Raw genomic sequence first — 19,718 nt, forward strand, 5'->3', positions numbered from 1 at the left:
ATTGCTAGCTGTTATAACATTACCACAAGGACTTTATGCCTTTTAACTGAAGCTTTCTGACACTTTAGAAATCTCCAGAAATTGAGCCATTTAGGTTCATTGTTGGCACTCTGTAAGTGTTTGTTTAAAGAATCTTCTTGTTGCATTTACTGGACACCAGGCAGCTAATGCCTCAAGGGTGTGCACAATGTTTAGATTTGAGGTACAACTCCTAGAACAGGGTTTGAGGGACCCTGGAGCTGTTGTGGGCCACCAGGTTTTTGACAAACTGGGCTTTCCTTTAAGTTGAAGCTGAAGTTGGCGCCTGTCTTTCTTGTGGAAATCTTTCTATCCCCGATATTTTAGAGTCAGAGGTACATATTCTGTGGTAGGCCATCATGTCCATACAACACCTTGGACACAGCCAGTACAGACCCACTGATATCTGAAATAAAACCAGGGGTGATCACTCTATAATCAAGGGCAAAAACACCCAGAGTCTGAAATATCAGACTGACCAGCTATGACACTGTTGCATATTCTCAAATTTCTCGGTGCACCCCACTCACGATGGTCAACAGGTGAGGTTCTGCTCTGACGTCAGCTTCAGCAGTCCAGTACGAGCAAACCAAGAGCCCCGATAAAAACTGGCAGAATTAGTGTCATATATTTTCAGCCTGTGTCATTGTATGTGTTTGTGTATGTTTGTGTGTGTGTGTGTGTGTGTGTGTGTGTGTGTGTGTGTGTGTGTCATTGGTTGTTGAGATAACCAAGCCGTCGGCAGAGTATCTCAAATATCTCAGCAACACAGAGGAGTATGGTGATCACAGTGAAGGTGTACATGGCACTGAGGAAGATGGTTTTTTCAAAGTGTTCGGGCACCATGCACTTAGTCACATTAAAGGCCTTTTCCAAAGCACTGGCGTCACACATGTACAGAGGGTGGACCTGGGAGACAGAGAGAGAAACATGAGGTGAAAATACTTTCATAAGTTTCTGAACTTCAAATCCTTATATCTCTCTCTGATTAAAGGCTCAGTAGGCAGAAACCTAGAACAAAGGTATTTGTTGAGTCTACATGGGTCTCATCTCATCAGCTCTGATGTTTTGTTCACACCAAACGTGAATGACGTGAATACAATTGCTTGAGACACTTGTATCGCGCCGCTTGCTCACATTTGTCACATTTTTGATCATCACTTCAAACGCAGGTAGCAGCCGAGGCAGCTAGCTAACTGAACCTAACCCCAGGCTCAGCCTACTCTGCTGTTGTGCTAAATGGAAAGTTATGCTAGTGCTAACAGGGGTCTGAATGCTTTTAAAAGAACAGAAATTAGCTCTCAGATGAAGTGTGTGGCTCTTCAAAGAGTCATTGTGTTGTAGTGAGATCTGAAGCCGTACATAGTGCTGCCTGGTCTCCGGTAGATCAGATCAGCTTCACTCTGCACTGATGGTTTCTTCTTCTTCTTCTGGATTTCTGGCAGAATAGATCCCTAAAGCCACATCACTGCCATCCACAGTTCATAGTTATATTCATTATATTATATTCACAGGAACTGACTGGTTTCCCCCAAGGACTGCAACAATTGTTGCTTTGATGAGCCGAGGCAATCGGCAACTTGCCAAAGCTCCTTTTTTTTTTTTTTACATTATCCTCAATAACGTCCGAGACACAAGTTAGAAAATCCTTTTTTTAAACACATGAGCGATAGTAAATAGTATTTATATTTAGGTTATAGTGAACAGTGCTGAATGAGTTCATTAGATGGCCGGGGTGAATGAAATGGACAACTAACTTTACTTTAATCAAATGTTCACCTGTATCAGTCTGCTTATGCCTCGCTCATTTCAATCGTCCTGGTCATGATTGTGATTGTTAAAATGATAGAAGGGAATTTACTGTCACTCTTGGCAAACTTGACGGTATGTGAAGACATTTGAGGTGGAATAGTATGATTCAGGACTCTAACATAGCAACATAAACCTAATCTTGTATTAGCAGCAGCGGTATGCCTTTGGCTGCGGTTAGTATGAGGCTAACGCATTAGCAACCAATCATCTAGCCGCTGTGACCAGTCTGTTTCCATGGTCATCAGCCCACACAACCTGACAACATCACAGCAACTGGAGTTGTTAGAGGAAAAATCGTTGAGCACCTGTCCAAGAGAAGAACAGCGAGCTCCGGGTCCAAGTTCAAACCAATGTTATCCCCAACTTCTTTGAAACACAACGCTGATATTTATAGGTGTTTTATTGCATTTGTTGTCAGACTCTCTTTTAGACTCCCTTATGAATCCGTCTTCCTCTTCTTAGATTGTTTTGCACTGAACGCAGGTGCTTACAGCCTTGGAATCGCAATTTTTCCCATCCGGCCATCCGCCATTGCTGCAGACTGGGTTTCCACCTCAGACACGTGAACGCGCATGTGCTACATCTGCTTCATCTGCTTCATCTGCTTTAGTAGAACAGCCAATCACAGGGCTCACTCTCTCAGCTGCTCTGTGATTTTGCCAAAGTCTTCCGTCACGGGGTAGATTCTTTGCAGGCTGAAAACAAAGCCTAGGAGAGACGCAGATGTCAGGATTCCGGTTCTGTCAGTCTCTTCCCTCTTCCTTTTGTGTGAGTTTGTCTCCCTCTGTCTGTTTCTCCTTGCATGTGTCATTCCCTTTGTGCTTGTCTGTTGGAGCTGGTAGGCATGGTTCCGCCCAGCTGTGGCTCATCTCCTCATCCTGGATAAATAGCTGGACGTGACCGTTATTGCTATTTCGTGGTTCATGTCTCTCGCTTGGTTGGCTACCTACTCCATATGATCATATTTTCTATCCGTGTTTTGTTTTGTGTTGTTAATTGTTTCTTTTTTTCTTTTGTTATAGTTACCCGAGTTCCTGTCATCCACCCGTTCGTGTTTCGTCTCCTGGTCCCCGCGTTTGGTTTCCCCCTCGTCTCCACCTGGACCCTGTACCTGTTTTCCCGTTCTCTGGTTTTTGTTTGTTTCTCGTTTTTGTCTATAAAATATCTGTTGAGATCTTACTCTGTGTCCTTGTCTGCATTTGGGTCCTGCTCCTCAGAGTTATTCCCTGTACCATTCATGACAGCAGAGGTCTGATTTTCTCTCACATCATTTCATTTACATTATCCCTAGGTTATTATGGAAGTTTTTTGCCTAATGCTGCCAAAAAATAAGCTGCCTACCGAGCCTTTAATACAACATGGCATTGCAATATTACTAAGTAATATTCTTATTATTGAATGTAACTCTCTTTGCTAGCTTTACTTAGCATGTATGAGCCAGGACCAACAGTGATATGGGCTATCATGCAGGGGACTGGAGGAAAATATCGCGCAGTAATTCCAGGGACTATCGTCAAATTTTTTGTATCATCAAATCCTGTCCTTCTATCATCCTGGACCCTACCAACAGCACTGTTGGCTGACCACGTGCATTGCAAGTTTCTCCTTCTTCTTCTTGTTCATTGGAATTTAATCTTGACAACTGCATTGGTTGAGGTTTCTCCAAAGGGTGATTTGCCTTTAAAGGTTTTTTTTAGAGGATCTTGGCGATTTGAATCCTCTACTGAGCGGGTGTTCCATTGCTTGAAGACATTTGATTCGGGCACCTAGTAAGGGTGTCCCGTAGTCCCTAACCAGGCTATCTTAAAGTGTAACATAAACACATAAAACAAAGCACCAACAACGTAGTTAGAGAACCCTGAGTTTGTTAAAAAAGACTATTTTACAATGCTACAAGCCTAAGCAACTGGCTCTGTTCATATTGACAGGCAGTCCAAACAAGTCGATTACCCAGTTCAGTTCGATAATCGACTGGTACGGACTACCTGTCAACATGAACCTACTGGTAAGGCCCAGACTTGTAAAACTGTCTTTTTCAATAAACTCTTGGTTCTCTAACTACATTGTTGGTACTTTGTTTTATGTGTAGGGACCATAATCATGCTACTGCAGAGGTTTGGTGTTATTTTGAGCAATATTAGTGGCTAAAAAATGCCGTTTTGGAAGTGTTCAGCCCACCCCCCTGAGCTAATCAGTGTTAGCCCTTTAGGGGCTGTTAGTGACTGTCCGGGATTTCTCTGTTAATTGGTGATCACACAAAAAATTTGTCTGTATGGCTTATTTGATGTATACTTTGATGTTAAAAAAGACTGTGGGGTCTGATTTCGCCAGAGTTACACTTTAACAACTGCACTGACTGAGGTCTGTCCAAAGGGGTGGAGTCAACCCCAGCCGACATTGGGCAAAATGCAAAGGTATACCCTGGACAAGTCACCAGACAATCACAGGGGTGAGACATAGAGACAGACAACCTTCAGGCAATTAAGATTTGACAACTAACCTAACACCTGCCTAACTACTCACACAGAAGAACCCAAGCCGCCTGAAAAACCTCTTGCTCCTACCTCAGCCCCTCTACTGAGTTCATCAGTTTTAAAACATTAGAAATGCACAGACCTGGAAGCCAAAGAGGTGGCTTTGTAGCCAGAAGGCGATGACTTCAAGAATAATGCGTAGAAGAACAGAAATAATGTAGAATACGGTGTAGATGGGTCGTTCGAGGATCTCTTCCTGGTCAATGTTCTTACAGGCTGCATAGAGGTGGAAGACAGCCCCAGGAACTAGTACTGTTACCAGCTGTAATGCCCAAAAGACCTGGGAAAGGGCAGAAAGATGGGAAGAGAGGAGTGAGAAGAAATGGGATGGAGACAATGGGATATAGAATGGAGGAATCATAAATATTTGATGGGAGAAATCAAGAAAGAGGTGAACACACCCTAGGCCTAATTAACTTGGGCGAGTGAAATAAAAAAGTTATGGGTTGGAGGGAGAAGGAATCGGGGTTGAGAAGGGAGAAAAAGAGCCAGGATAAATAAAGGAAAATAATATTTGTCCATTCATTTTTCATCACTTGACACATTGGTTTTGAATTGGCAATTCAGACAAAACAGGTTAATAAAATATGGCACTTGTGTCTTTGGTAATGGAGGTAGGCAGGAAAGTTTCACCTCTCCCAAATTTCACTTTTCTACCAGGATGGAATAAAAACCATTGTGCTGATCACAACCTGTTACGGTTTTCTGATTGCAGATGTTTTAGTTTGGCTGGACGTTTGTCCCTGGAGAGGCCTCAGGTGGAATATTTACAACTGACCTGAACTATTTACAATGCAAGATGAATTTAGCTAATTGCTACACAGCTCATGATTCTCAGTTCTCATCTTGTTTTAGCGTAGTTGAGCTTACGTTATGACAGGATAACAACAGTATGTGATGACATCACTGTTTCTAAACTTTTCTGGGAAGCCTGTTTAACCATTTTTTGGGTTACTTATCCACCAGCATGTCCACAGATACAGATATATATTTAATAAGTTCATGTCAGATATGACTTTTAAATAATAGTTTAGCTTATTACATTTTAGCATAGTTGAGCTTAGATTACATTACATTCGCTCTACAGAATAAACAATGACAGACATATCGAGTGCACGTAGTTTGGCAACGGAAGTGCAACAGCTTGTCAAGCTATGCAAAGATATTAACAGCAACGATTGCAACCTAAAGAAATTGATTTTGACAATTTTGACAGATTTCTAGATCTGTGTGCTGTCAGTGAATTGGTAGAAGATATTAAGTGGCGGGAATGTCCGCTATATAGAGGTGTTTGGTGGAGTAATCTTGCGTTTACCATGAGGTCATCCGTGGTCATGTACAGCACGTCAATGATGTCTTTTGAGTTTAAAAATGGATGCAACACGAGAGACAGCCGTAGACGCCACCGGTGTTTTGGTTTCAAGAGCAACTGTGTTAACTGGTGACTGAGTAAAATGCCTCATGGCTGCTTGTAGTGACGGCAGCTGATGAAAACACCAGCAGAACATGTAGCTGTCCTCGTAAAAAGCGTGAACTACATCTGTGTCTATTATCTATGCTGGCCAATGACGGAAGCTACTACTTGCGACCACGGACGCATTCTTCTGGAAGTCTCCAGTTGACACGTTGACTGGTGAAACTGAGACACAGGTTGCTCTTAGACATCATGAATTCAGGACAATTTTCTGTAACAGTTTGAATTCAGTGTTTAAAGCTCAGTGATTTGTCTGGATGGAAAAATAGTCTCTACGCAATAAAATTGGACTGAAAATATTGTAGCAGTTCATCTCTGTGTAGTTCAGTCGTAGCTTCAGTTCAGTTAAGTCCTACCTGAGGTGTTATGGGTCTGAACTGGTTGTAGCAGTACAGGTTGAGTTCTCGGCGATCAGGGTCGCAGCTGAAGTGCAGTGCCTCATTTCCGTAGACAGCGAAGCCAAGAACTCCCAAGAAGAACATCCGCACCGAGCCGAAGAACAAGGTGTGGAACTGGCCTATCACCGTAGGAGGCCTGAGCTGGAACACACACACACATACACACACATACACACACACACACACACACACACACACACACACACACACACACACACACACACACACACACACACACACACACACACACACACACGCACAGACATGTATGTTCCCAACAATTTGCATGGCACAAACATGCAACACGCCAACGTGCATGGAACCGCAGACGTGCACACAAACACACACAGTCAGAGACAAAGAGAAAAGAGCGTTTGTCAGCCAGATAAATGCAGCTGCGACAGTGGCGCGCTGAGGCCCCATTCACAGGAAACATTTCCCATCTCTCTCCGCCTGCTCTGTTCTATCAGACAGGAGTCCTGTTCCACAGGAAAAAGGCTTTTCAGTTCTGTGAAGGAGATGAATTACACAGCTGAGAATGAAAACAGATTCTTCTTTTCTGGTTTTAAAGCCTCAAGGGGGGATAACTGTTCGACGCCGCGCCTGCATGACCCTCAAATCATGAAAGGTAACAAGTGAGGTTGTTCTGAATGAAAGTACCAAGAAAAGCCCCAGAGATCGGCCTTTGTGATCTACTTACGCATCCTTCATAGAAGTTTTTGATGTAGTTTAAAGACATGGTTAGCTTGTCTATCTCCCCTGTTTAACTCCAGGCCTGCTCGGGGCCCTCATGGCCGGTTTGCTACTGGCACCAGTTAAAGGCCAACAACAGCAAGGTCACAAAATCTCCAACTGACCCCTCTTCTGTCTCTCTCTCTCCCTCTCCCTCTCTCTCCCTCCCTCTGCCCTGAAAGCCCATGTCAATGCATATTTCTTTTGTCTTTTATCCCTCGATCAATTGACTCGCTCAGTAGAAAAGGACAACAGAGACAGAGGGGCCAACAATGAGCTGGGGGGGCATGTGGTCCCTGCATTATAATCCCTATAGAACTATGTCAGCGAAAAACACAACCTCCTGCCACACACAATGCAGAGAGAGAGATGGCAAACATGCAACAAAAATACAATGCACCCAGGAGCTCCACTGCACTTAATGTTTGTCTTTTTTTAGTTGTTTGATGAACTTTACTTTGAAAAGCACCTGTTCATAGCTGAGTTCGAATAAAAGCATCATTCTGATAAAGTGTTCATTTTAAATACAGACTTTCTGGTCATTTTGACACCTTTTTGACACAAAGGTTACCTGTGTGGAGTTGGTCTACGTGGACTAAATCATGATGAGAAAAAATTAAAAGTCACAAACAATTGATGACAACACACCCTGCACTGCAAATACTTCTGGAAGAGCATTGATGGAGCTGCTGTTGTCCCAAATACAGTCCCTTGTTGGCGAGCTACGAGCGGCCAGCCACCAACACAGAAAGGAAACCCGGGAATTCAAATTCCAAACGGCAAAACTGGACAAAGTGAAATAAAATGGAAGTCCACACACCAACCGTAATCCTGGCGGAGTGTTGTTCATTCCCCCCTCTTTTTCCACTCAGGGATCCCAAATTCATGCCAGTTGCGGGACCTTGCGGGTCAGAAAGCAGAGTCAAGCCAGACAGATCCAACGTGGGGTATTTCCATTCACAGCTTTCAAAATAAACACGGGAGCTTGACAAGAACAGTCTAAAGGTGGGGAGGCTCAGAGGTGACACAGCGTGCAGAATGGACAACATCACATTCATACTGAAATATAACTTTCTGTTGAGCCACAGAGAAAAAAAGATGCTTGCAGAAAAAGAAAATACAACAATTTAAACAGTTAGCTGCTGTGTAGGGTTTTTCCCATTCATTACAAGTTTTTGTGTCGTCATTTTTTATTTTATTTTTTCAAAAAATTGTGTTTATTTTTTACATTTGAAATAAAACTATATATTTATTTATTTATTTTTTGTTGTTGTTTGTTGTTTATTTTTTTACATCTTTGAAAGAAAGACAAAATATTTTGTTTGTAGTTTGTTTTTTACATTTTTGTCATAAAAAAGTAAATACTGTTTTTTTCTTTCTAATCTTTCTTCTTTTGTCGTCATTTTGTTTGTAGTTTTTTTTTTTTACATTTGACATTAAAACAATGCTTTCTATTTTAAATCATTTTTCTTTTTCGTTGTTTATGGTTTATATTCTTTACATGTAAGAAAGAAAGAAAGAAAGACAAGAAAAAAATATTTAGTCATAATAATAATTGTTGTAATATCTGTTGTAGTGTAGTAGTTACATTACTTACGTTTGAAATAAATAAATACAGAAAATACTATTTATTGCTTTATATTTTTGCTTTTGTTATCATTTCTTGTTTAATTTTTTACGTTAAAAATAAAAAACAATTTTCTATTTTAAAGTTTGTTTTGAAGTTCCATTCTTTTTACATGTTTGAAATAAAAAAGTAAATAAAAAAAGTATATTTTTTAAATATTTCTTCTTTTATTGTTTTGTGTTTAATTTGTTACAAAATAATGGAAAATAAATGTATATTTGAATCTTTTTTATTTTGTTGTTTGTTTTGAATGTTTTACATAAAGAATAAAGAATGATAATTAAAAAATGAAATGAAAATAATAATAAGGTCCGACCTCCACTTGAACATATCACTCAGTATACCTGCATGAGAAAGTCCAACAGGGTATCTTTTTATTATTTTAAAGGGAATTTCATACTTTTATTTTGAAGGTCCGATCCTAGAGCTTCCATTGAAAGCTGTTCTCACTGTGTCTCACTTCATGTATCTATGGCAGCCAACTTGTGTTGTTGGCTGCAGCAGCTGAGCCTCCTGTAAGCAACATGAGGACCAACGCTGTCGGTAAAAGCGCTGCATTGGCTCAGAGAGAAGCCATGACATCACAAACACAACATTCAGGTTAAATCTTTATTGTCCCTGCAGTTCAATTCTGTTAGACCACTACAGGTGATGGTTAAGTTCAGACCACAGAGGCGACGGTTAAGTTCAGACCACAAAGGCGACGGTTATGTTTAGATGACTAAAGGCGACGGTTAAGTTCACATGACTAAAGGTGACGGTTAAGTTCTGATGACTAAAGGCGACGGTTAAGTTCTGATGACTAAAGGCGACGGTTAAGTTTAGACAACAAAAGGCAACAGTTAAGTTTAGATGACAAAAGGCGATGCTTAAGATTAGACGACGGTTAAGTTTAGACAACTGTTAAGTTTAGAAGACAAAAGGCGACGTTCAAGTTTAGACAACGGTTAAGTTTAGACAACGGTTAGTTTAGATGACAAAAAGTGATGGTTAAGTTTAGGCGACAAAAGCGACAGTTAAGTTTAGACGACAAAAGGTGAGGGTTAAGTTTAGATGACAAAAGGTGAGGGTTAAGTTAAGACAACTCTTAAGTTTAGATGACAAAAGGCAACGTTAACTTTAGAAAACAGTTAAGTTTAGACGACGGTTAAGTTTAGACAACTATCAATTTTCAGACGACAAAGGGTTACGGTTAAATTTAGATGACTGTTAAGTTAAGAGGACAAAAGGCGACGGTTAAGTTTAGACGACGTTTATGTTTAGACGACCGTTAAGTTTAGACGAACAAAGGCGACGTTAAGTTTAGGCAACGGGTTAAGTTTAGAGCATGGTTAAGTTTCGAAGACTGTTAAGTTTAGACGACAAAAGGCAATGGTTAAGTTTAGACGACGATTAAGTTTAGATGACGGTTAAGTTTAGACGACGGCTACGTTTAGACAACTGTTAAGTCTAGACGACAAAAGACTACGTTTAAGTTTTGACGACAAGAGGTTATGCTTAAGTTTAGAAGACAAAAGGCAACGGTTAAGTTTAGACGACAAAAGTTGACGGTTAAGTTTAGATGACAAAAGGCGACAGTTACATTGACGACAAAAAGTGATATTACACACTAATATTCAATTCTGGAAAAGGCTTCAACTCCCACATTGTCATGTGTTTTAATACAGACTGAAGCAGAGGCCATAATATTTTTGGTAAAAAAAATACAGCAATTGCCCTTTGAAGAGGACAGATTGATGCTAAAAGCTTCATCCTCAAATTCCAACTCATGTAGTGCCATCGCTCGCCACGAGGAAACACTGCCATCTGTGACTGTGAACCCCCCCCCACACACACACACACACATACGGACTGTAAAAGTGGACTTTTAACTTCAAGCTCCAGATGGCAGCTCACGGTGCGTGGACACAAGTTAGAAAAGTTTGAGGAAGAAAAAAGGAAAATGAATCACAACCTTAAACCTTAAATACTTTGTCGTACCTTTGACAAATTAACAGACTAAGTCTCTTTTGACAAAACCATTCAGATAAGATGTTTATCACTGCCTGGTCGCCTGAAAAAAAAAGTAGGTATTACAGGACTGTGCGACTGTAGCTCACTGGAAGAGTGGGTCGTCCTCCATTCGAGAGATCAGCGGTTCGATCTCCACCTCACCCAGTCCACATGTCGAAGTGTCCTTGGGCAAGACACTGAACCCCGAATTGCTCCCTGTGCTGCGCATGGGTGTGTAAATGTGTTGTGAATGGTTAGATTGGATGGTATGTAGATGTCCACTGCCATCAGTGTGAATCTCTGTGTGAACGGGTGAATGTGACAAACACTGTAAAAGCGCCTTGAGTAGTCAGAAGACTAGAATGGTGCTGTACAAGTCCATTTACACCACAGACAAGTTTATATGAAATGTTTTTGGCGCCCTCTAGCATCTGTCTGTACAACAAGAACCAGGCTTTCAGCTGACAGCTATTCCAGAAGGCGCGAGCGGCCACACTCCATAGATGACACAGAGAGATGACACATCGCCTGCTGCTGATGACCTGTCCGAATATCCAACTTAAACTCACTTCAGCCCGGTCTGCTGCTGTGGTTACATTACTGTTTGTCATATTGTTTGGCTTTAATAACTTCAGGCACAGCTGAAACAAAAGAATCACAGAATGCAACGTCTGTGTTAAGCTCAGCTGCATAAACTATCAACGTTAGCTTGTTATTAATGTTAGCTTTTTGAGAGATTCATTTCTAGATTGGCATTTCTTAAATTACATATTTTTTGCTGCCTCCATCTGCTGCTAACACCGTTAAACCGGGAGAAATACATGTTAATTATTAATGTCAGCTAAAGGCAAGTTCACGTTACAGGTTTATTGTTGACCACATAACGTTAATGTTACTGTGTTATTAGCTTTAACCATTACACTGTGTTTGAGAGGCTGGGGGATTGTTTTTTAATTTAACCTTTATTTAACAGGAAAAGCTTGCTAACATTAAACATCCTTTTTTTCAGTGTCCTGTGACAGACAGCAGCACAACTGACCAGGTTTCTGACAAACATAATGAGCAGCCAATACATGACTATATAACAATAAAAAAATAATCAAAAAGGGGAAAAAAGCGAATATATACCAAAATCGGAATCATGAATATATCATGCAGAATATCTACAGCCAGATGTGTCTGCCTCCAAGTTATTTAAATTATCTTTAAAATCCTCCAATGAGAGCAGGACCTGGAGTTTCAGGTGTGTCATTAATTAGTTCAGGTAAACTTTGTTTCTTTACACTAGATTATAAGGTGTCATTAGCTGGGACCTTGTGTAATTATACAATACCGTTGTACTTCAACTCTATGTTTTTATTTATTAAATCATAAGAGACTTGATTAGGACTTGCTGCTGCCCTCAGAGACTTGAGACTTGACTCTGACTTCCCCTCAGAGACTTGAGACTTGACCCAGACTTCCCCTCAAAAACTTGAGACTTGACTTAGACTTGCAAAAAGTGACTTGTGACCATCTCTGCTTTTGATCACATGAGACCACATCTGGTGTGGAGATCCAGGTATGTAACCTCTCACAAGGCCGCTGATGTCACTGGAACCCCTTGTGCTCCAAGTGACCGTCGTTGGAGTGACAGTCGCTGGTGGGAAGTTGGTTTGGACTTTTGTGGGTGTGTGGTGTTCTGTCCTTGGGATGTACTAGTCTCTGTCTGAGTGTGTTACCGGGTTTGAAATACACAGGGATGCAGTGTTTGTTAAAGGTCCTCCTTGAGTTTCCCCAGCCACATACGGGATGACTATGTTGTTTCTCTTGTTTTCTTTTTCTTTCTCAACCACTTTGGTTTTCTTTCTGGAAGCAGCTGCCATTTTCACAAAGGTCCAGCTGGGGTAGCCACAGGTTGTGAGGGCGCCTCACAGGTGCTTGCGTTCTTCCCCTTAGGCCTGTGAGCTGGTGGGTACGTTATCAGTTCTGTGTTGCAGTGTTCTGATAACTCCAAGCTTGTGTTCCAAGGGTTGGTGAGAGTACAGTAGATATTGATCTGTGTGAGTGGGTTTTCTGTATACCCCAATGTAGAGGCTCCTGTCATTCTCCATATTGATGTAACAGTCTAAGAAAGACAAACTATTGTCCCTGACTTCTTCTCTTGTTTCTTTCCACTGAGTTTATATGTTCGGTAAAAGTTTGCACCTCTTCGGTTTTTGATTTTAACCCATGTGTCGTCCACATATCTGAACCAGTGGCTCGGGGTTCAACAATCTAACATCAAAGAACAACTGTTCAGGAATGTGACTGTGACTCCAACGACTGTCGTTTAGACTCAATAGAGCACTAACGAAGTCCAAAACAACTTCCCACCAACGACTGTCACTCTAACGACAGTCGCACAAAGGGTTCCAGTGACATCATCTGCCTTGTGAGAGGTTAAATACCTGGATCTCCACACCAGCTAGTTGGACCAGTCCCAGGCTGGTCCTGGTCCAGTCCCAGTCTAGTCAGATGCGTACATGAACTGATGAAGCCTCTTGGATGAGAGGTGAAACGTCTTCCTAGACAAATAACCATGTCCAGTTGCTTTTGACTGAAATTGCTTTAGGGATAACAATGACCTGGACAAAAGAGAACATTCACAGACCTAACCGAGTAGTTTTGTTTTCTAAACCTAACCATGTAGTTAAGTTGTCTAAACCTAACCAAGTAGTTTTGTTGTCTAAAACTAACCAAGTAGTTTTGTTATTTTGCTGTCTAAACCAGTAGTTCTAAAAGATAATTTGAATTATTTTAATATATTTGTATTTATATTAAAATAATATTTATCAGTGGTTCGCAGAAACGTACAATGCCTACATTCATTCCCAGTGATTGGGTTGATTTGTCACTAAAAGCACTTCTGAGAACAGGAGTGACCCCCAGAGCTGTTAGAGCTGTTTTGTGTTTGACTTCATCCCTGAACCTGCCGTCTGTTCCCTGTATTTTTTCATTAAGTGCATTCATCTCATTTTCCTCCAAACACCTGAATCTGACAAAAACATAATTCAACACATTTCTGATCTTTGCTTGTGTTTGTGCTTTTCCCTCCTTTTTATTTCCTGATAGTGATGGAAACACACAGGATTAGAGGATGTGTGTACCGCACATGTAGGAAGCCTGGACATTTAATGATACGGTGAATTAAACCACACAAGGTAAAATGCTGGCTTTTTGAAAGAGAAAAAATCATGCAGGTGTTAGCAAAAGATAAGCCCATCAGTGTTTTTTCCAGCTCTGCAGTGGATTTTCACACTTCTCGTGGACTCCTGAATGTGCGTTACATCTCATTCCTCGCCTGCCTACAGCTTTTAAATCAGTCATTGAGGGGTTTGTGCAAGAATCTTGAAAATGCATCTCAGCCTTTTGCAGAGTGTGTTGGGGAGGAGTGAAATGAAGGAATCACATCTTACAGACTGTGAGATCAATGTTCCCTCTGATCATCTGTTGACCTGTGACTTGTAATCACAGTCGTGTCACTTCCTGCTCCTTTTCATAAACTGCAAGTTTGAAAATATATTTTATGCAGAAAAACATAATAATGTGCCACAGTTTCTACACTTTTGGGTTCATAATGAACAGAACTAGACCATCACAGAGACAAACAAACCGCCCGACTCGTCACATACGGACGTTTTGTCAGGACACTGGTCAACGCTCTGGGTCGTCCTGCACTTCCAACTGTTACACTCCAGTATAGTCACTGTTTTAAACACGGGAAACACGGGTTTCACGATGTGAATTCAAAGGCAACAAGACAACCTGGTTAGGGTTAAAATAAGTGTCTTTGGAACGTGACTTCAGTGACGCACGTGACACGAACCATAAAAAATTCAAGCAGGTAGTATGGGAAACAGAGTTATCTCAGTTGGAGTGAACATAACAACTGATCTACACATTTACAAATTTAAAACCTGACTTGTTTTAACACTTGTAGCAGAGCAAACGGAGTCCGTGCTAACGAGCTAAAGAAAAATAAATTGAATTGAATTGTCTTTATTGTTTATTACCTTTAAAAGATACATTTAAAAAATAAGCTTACACACCAACACACACACACACACACACACACACACACACACACACACACACACACACACACACACACACACACACACACACACACACACACACACACACAAACACATGCACATCGTAGCAGCTTAAGGAGACAAAACAAAAAACAGTAGATTGCAGAGACCCTGAGCATCATGTACCATCATAGGTAAAGGTATTTGCGGTGTTCAGCACTGTTATAGCTTTTGGATAACTGTTCTTGAGTCTATTAGTCTGAGCATTTAGAGACCTGAAACGTCTCAAAATGCGTTTCAGGTCTCACCAAGACTTTGGCAATAATTCGAAGTGTTGGTGGTCTTGGTGGGACAAATCCCCTAGAAAGTTTTTAGCCCTACTAAGACAGCGAGAGCTGTACAGTGGAAAACCACACACACATGCAGTAAGTCAGGATGTTTCTATCGAGCAACTATAGAATGACACCAAAAGTTTCTGAGTCAGATTGTTATTCCTGAGAACTCTCAGGAAGTACAGTCTCTGTTCTTTCTCGATGGTGGTTGTGGTGTTAATGTTCCAAGTTACGTAAGTCCTCCTGTATGTGCACACCTAGAAACCGGAAATCCGTTTTGAGCTGGCATTAATTGAATCATATACTCTATAGACCGTATAAAAAAATGGACGTAGCCTCTCCGTCGAGGTCCGTTCTCTCATCTTGATCCAATCTTGATACTCGCCTTTAGGAGTCGCCATCTTGTCAGACTTTGACTCCTCCTCATTTCCTCTTACCAAAAAAGGGCATGTATGTGACGTTGGGGGGAGGGAGATACGTCCATCTGGCTGACGTTTACCTCCGAGGAGAAGTGAGGGCCACAGGCTGGCTGTCAAGAGGCCACGCCCCAAATTATTTATAAACTTTAACTTCCAATAGAATGAAATCTAGCCTGGTACAAAAAGATTCACCCCATGGAGATATGACCTAAACATACAGACTAGAATGTTTTTTTGTACCAGGCCTTAAAAAGGTTTAATGATGCTGTGAAAACGGCCTGTTTAAGATGGGGTCAATGAGAAACTGCTCTATTATGAAACCTAGTGGACACTCAGATTTGGCACTTCCTGATTGGATCAACCAGGAAGTCGCTGAAGTGGGGGCTTGGTCTGAACTTGTAAGTTAAAGTACTTTGAAATTTTTAGTCTGAAACCAATAAAAGATCACCAGACCTGACACGTTTAGTGAGTTTGGTGAGTTTTTAAGCCAGGTAAGTCCGTCAAATAGATGATTCATTTGAAAGAATAATCACAATTCCTGAGTTTCATCAGAGCCTTCACTGGTCGTCGGTTCTCAGGGAACAAAATATAAAAGCATTTACTTTAGAACAACAGGAGCAGATTCACTCCCCACATGCAATTAGAAGGAAGGTATTGTAGGTTGATGTCATGCATGAAATTAACCAACTACAACTCCCTCTCTTTCTCTCTCTCTCTCTCTCTCTCTCTTTCTCTCTCTCTCTCTCTCTCTCTCTCGTTATTAATTCAATATGCAAAAGTCAAGGGTTAAACAGCACTCATTTATCCTCCAGCAGCCCTCATTCGTCCCCAGTCTCTCCCACTTTCTGTCTCTTATCATCTCATGATGTTCACAGTGTCCCTGTGGTGTCTGTCTTTGTCTTCCCTCTCTCCCCCACTGTGCCAAAAGTATGTGGACACCTGAGCATCTCACCTCTGCTCCTCCAGATGTTCAGTGAAGTCCAGCACCGGTGTTGGTGATCAGGCTAGTGTTGGCTAGAGTGGACGTCAGGCTTCCACACGCAATGATTAAACAGAGAAGAGACAAACTTCACTGTGGTCTAAAATAACAAAAAGATGAATAACAATGAGCAGGGACATTATCAGACCTGCAACCAATCGGTGCAACAGAATTTAATTCATGTGAAAGCTTTCTGAATCAAAAGATATAACAGTTTTGTCTTAATAAAGCAAAAAACATCCCGATATTCAGACTTTAATGTTCAATAACATCATTATGATTCCATCTGCTCATTATTGTTTTAGACAGGTGCTCAGACATTTATTCATCTTTTATTTTGACTGACTGAATGGGTGAAGAAAGGACAATAGCAGAGAACAGAGAAAAACAGAGACGAAGAATGAGAATTAAAAGAATCAAGAGATTTATTATAATTACATCCCTATCCATCTATCTTTCTATCTATCTATCTATCTATCTATCTACCTATCTATCTATCTATCTATCTATCTATCTATCTATCTATCCTCGCCCATACCTTTTCGTGCCCCCTCCTCTCTTGAGAGAGAGAGAGAGAGAGAGAGAGAGAGAGAGAGAGAGAGAGAGAGAGAGAGAGAGAGAGAGAGAGAGATGTTGCTGGTGTCAAAGGAGAGCCTCCTTCTCTTCAGGAGCGTCAGTCTCCTCTCACCCTCAGTCAGTCAGTCAGTCAGTCAGTCAGTCATCCAGCTGTCAGACAAACTTCCTCTCTCCCTGCAGGTTGTGTCCCTGAATAAAAACCCGACATTGCGTCTTTACGCGCGGAGCCTCCCGTTGCGCGCCAGTAGCAGAGCGCTCCTCTGAGGATATTCCCGCCCCGGAGATGGACGACGAGTACCTGTCCAACTTCGCCCCGTCCCTGCTGGGAGACTCCGACACTCTGAGCCCCAACTCCACCGAGGAGCCCGGCTGGTGGGCGTCCTCTGACGGCGCGGAGACGGTCCACTACGCCGTGCGCTGCGTCATGACCTCGGTGTACATCCTGATCATCACCGTGGGTCTGCTGGGCAACATCACGCTGGTGAAGATCTTCATCACCAACAGCGCCATGAGGAGCGTGCCCAATATCTTCATCTCCAGCCTGGCGGCGGGAGACCTGCTGCTGCTGGTCACATGCGTCCCGGTGGACGCCTTTCGCTTCTTCTCCGAGGAGTGGGTGTTCGGCGAGGCGGCGTGCAAACTCATTCCCGTCATCCAGCTCACCTCGGTCGGCGTGTCCGTGTTCACGCTCACGGCGCTCAGCGCGGACAGGTAGGACCAGAGGATCATCTACTGTATATATGTATGTACAGTAAATATCCACTATAATGAGCCAACTCCATTATATATATACACATATACACAGGTATATATATATGTGTGTGTTTGTGGCCTGATGTTCTTCAATGACTTTTGAATATGTTTCATAATGAGGGTTCTGCATTCAACTGATGATATTCCCTTGAAGAGTCTTTTATTTTAGCATTGTGTGAACATTCAGGGATTACCAGCCTGTTATCATCATCATCATGCAGCAAATAAACCCATCAAATAAGCCATCAAGACAATTTTTTGGTGTAACAACTATTACCAGAGAAATCCCAGAGAGTTGCTGAGAACACTGATTAGCTCGGGGCAGTACGGTGAAGGCATTAAAACGTCTTTTTTAACCACTAATACTGCTCAGAATAACATCAAACCTCTGCAGCAGCATGAAAAGAGTCCCTACACAGAAAACAAAGCAGCAACGACGTAGTTAGAGAACCTGGAGTTTATTAAAAGTGTTTTAAAGACTTACCTACTGGCCCCTGTACCAGCTCCTCTCATGGTGAAGTCCATTCAAGTGGATTACCAAAGTCAATCCAAAAGGAAGGAGCCCATTGGTGCTTTGTTTTCTGTGTAGGGACTCTTCTCATGCTGCTGCAGAGGTTTGCTGTTATTCTGAGCAGTATTAGTGGTTAAAAAAGACGTTTGAATGCCTTCACCATACTGCCCCGAGCTAATCAGTGTTAGCCACGTCTGGCTGTTAACGACTCTCCCGGATTTCTCCGTTAATAGTTGTTACATGAAAAAAATTGTCTAGATGGTTTATTGTGTATTTGCCGAAAAAAACCCTGGGAAGATTTTACGTCGGAATCTCACTTTAACTCACAGTTTCATGTGTTCAGGGACTTGTACTTCATTTATCTCAATGTAATGCCACTTTATGCTTCTACTCCTCTTTATTCATGAGGGAAATACTGTTGGTTTTTCCTGCACTATAATGAGCCCACTCCAGTTTCAGTCAGAGCTGACGGAGTCAGCGTCGGTGAGGACGATGTGATGTCATTTTGTCCAGAAAAAACCCTCTATGTTAAAGTTATTTATTGATGTTGTTTGTCAGCTGTCAAACCATTCATTCTCTGGATGTGTTTGTTCATTTCATGCCAATCACATCACATCCATACAGGGTTATTAGTAACCAGATGTTCAAAAAATAATATCAGATCTGTAAATATATCTTTAATGCACTGTTGTCAAATCGGTACTCGGTAGCAACTGGGACGCAGTCTGTATCGGGAAGTATAAAATGGAATCAGAAACATCACCATCTTTTTTTCACTTCTGCACGGGTGAATTTTGAGGTTTTGGTCGATTTTCCTTCTTTAAGACGTCGTCTTCTTTCAGACACAAAGAAAACATTTATTTTATTACACTTTACACTGCCTCATTTACATGACATGGGTCCAGAGAGTCAGGGGCCCAGAGGGTCAGGGGCCCTGCCTCACATGTGTCTTAAAAACCACACAGAGAAGCTGAATGACCACAAACACAAAAGGAGGAGGAGACACAAAACCACATCAAAGACATAAATCCCCCACAAACAAAGAGAGGAAAAATGAATCAAAGTAAATGCAAAAACAATCACAAAGGAAAACAACTACAAAAAGACTGGAACAAGACTTGAGTTTGGTGTTTTGTCCATTTAAATCCATATCTATAAATGTTTGTAAACTTACAGACACCAGACTTTCCACTCTCATTCCTCTCTATATTCTGAAGGTTTTCACATTCACAGCCTCATTTAGACAACATTTATTCATAAAAACATGCAGATAATAGATGATGAAAAGACACGTCTGTTTTGCTCAAGGTCGGCGGTTCGATTATCCAGAAAAGTGATTTTTTTGTGTTCGAAATGTTGTTTGTGTTTGTGTTTCTCTCATCAGATCCACGGTTTTCTTTTGTCCAGCTGCGTCTTTTGCTGAGTCGAGAGGTTTCTTGTTCTCCTCCACCTCGGTGGGGGCGGTTTGCTTTTTCCTTTGGCTGCGTCTTTCCCCCGGCATTTAAG

At 41.6% G+C, this 19,718-nt stretch overlaps 2 protein-coding genes across 2 annotated transcripts in view; one reads left to right on the plus strand and one right to left on the minus strand.

Moving 5' to 3' along the window:
• Positions 1 to 729: 729 nt before the first annotated feature.
• Positions 730 to 6,975, minus strand: gje1a (gap junction protein epsilon 1a; the record flags this gene model as incomplete). The annotated part of the gene is made up of 4 exons (XM_083934367.1): positions 730 to 927; positions 4,447 to 4,644; positions 6,195 to 6,377; positions 6,937 to 6,975. 4 exons carry the CDS (start codon positions 6,973 to 6,975, stop codon positions 730 to 732), a joined length of 618 nt encoding a protein of 205 aa, XP_083790493.1.
• A 10,256-nt stretch (positions 6,976 to 17,231) lies between these two features.
• nmbr (neuromedin B receptor) overlaps positions 17,232 to 19,718 on the plus strand; it is a gene marked incomplete at both ends in the record, with an annotated part of 53,631 nt that continues 51,144 nt past the window's right edge. Inside the window, one exon of the mRNA XM_083934408.1 lies at positions 17,232 to 17,659. Coding sequence (XP_083790534.1) covers positions 17,232 to 17,659 — 428 coding nt within the window. The remainder of the gene's footprint in view (positions 17,660 to 19,718) is intronic.

The sequence above is a fragment of the Echiichthys vipera genome (genome assembly GCF_963691815.1).
Source record: "Echiichthys vipera genome assembly, chromosome: 19".
In the NCBI taxonomy this organism is placed as follows: Eukaryota; Metazoa; Chordata; class Actinopteri; order Perciformes; family Trachinidae; genus Echiichthys; species Echiichthys vipera.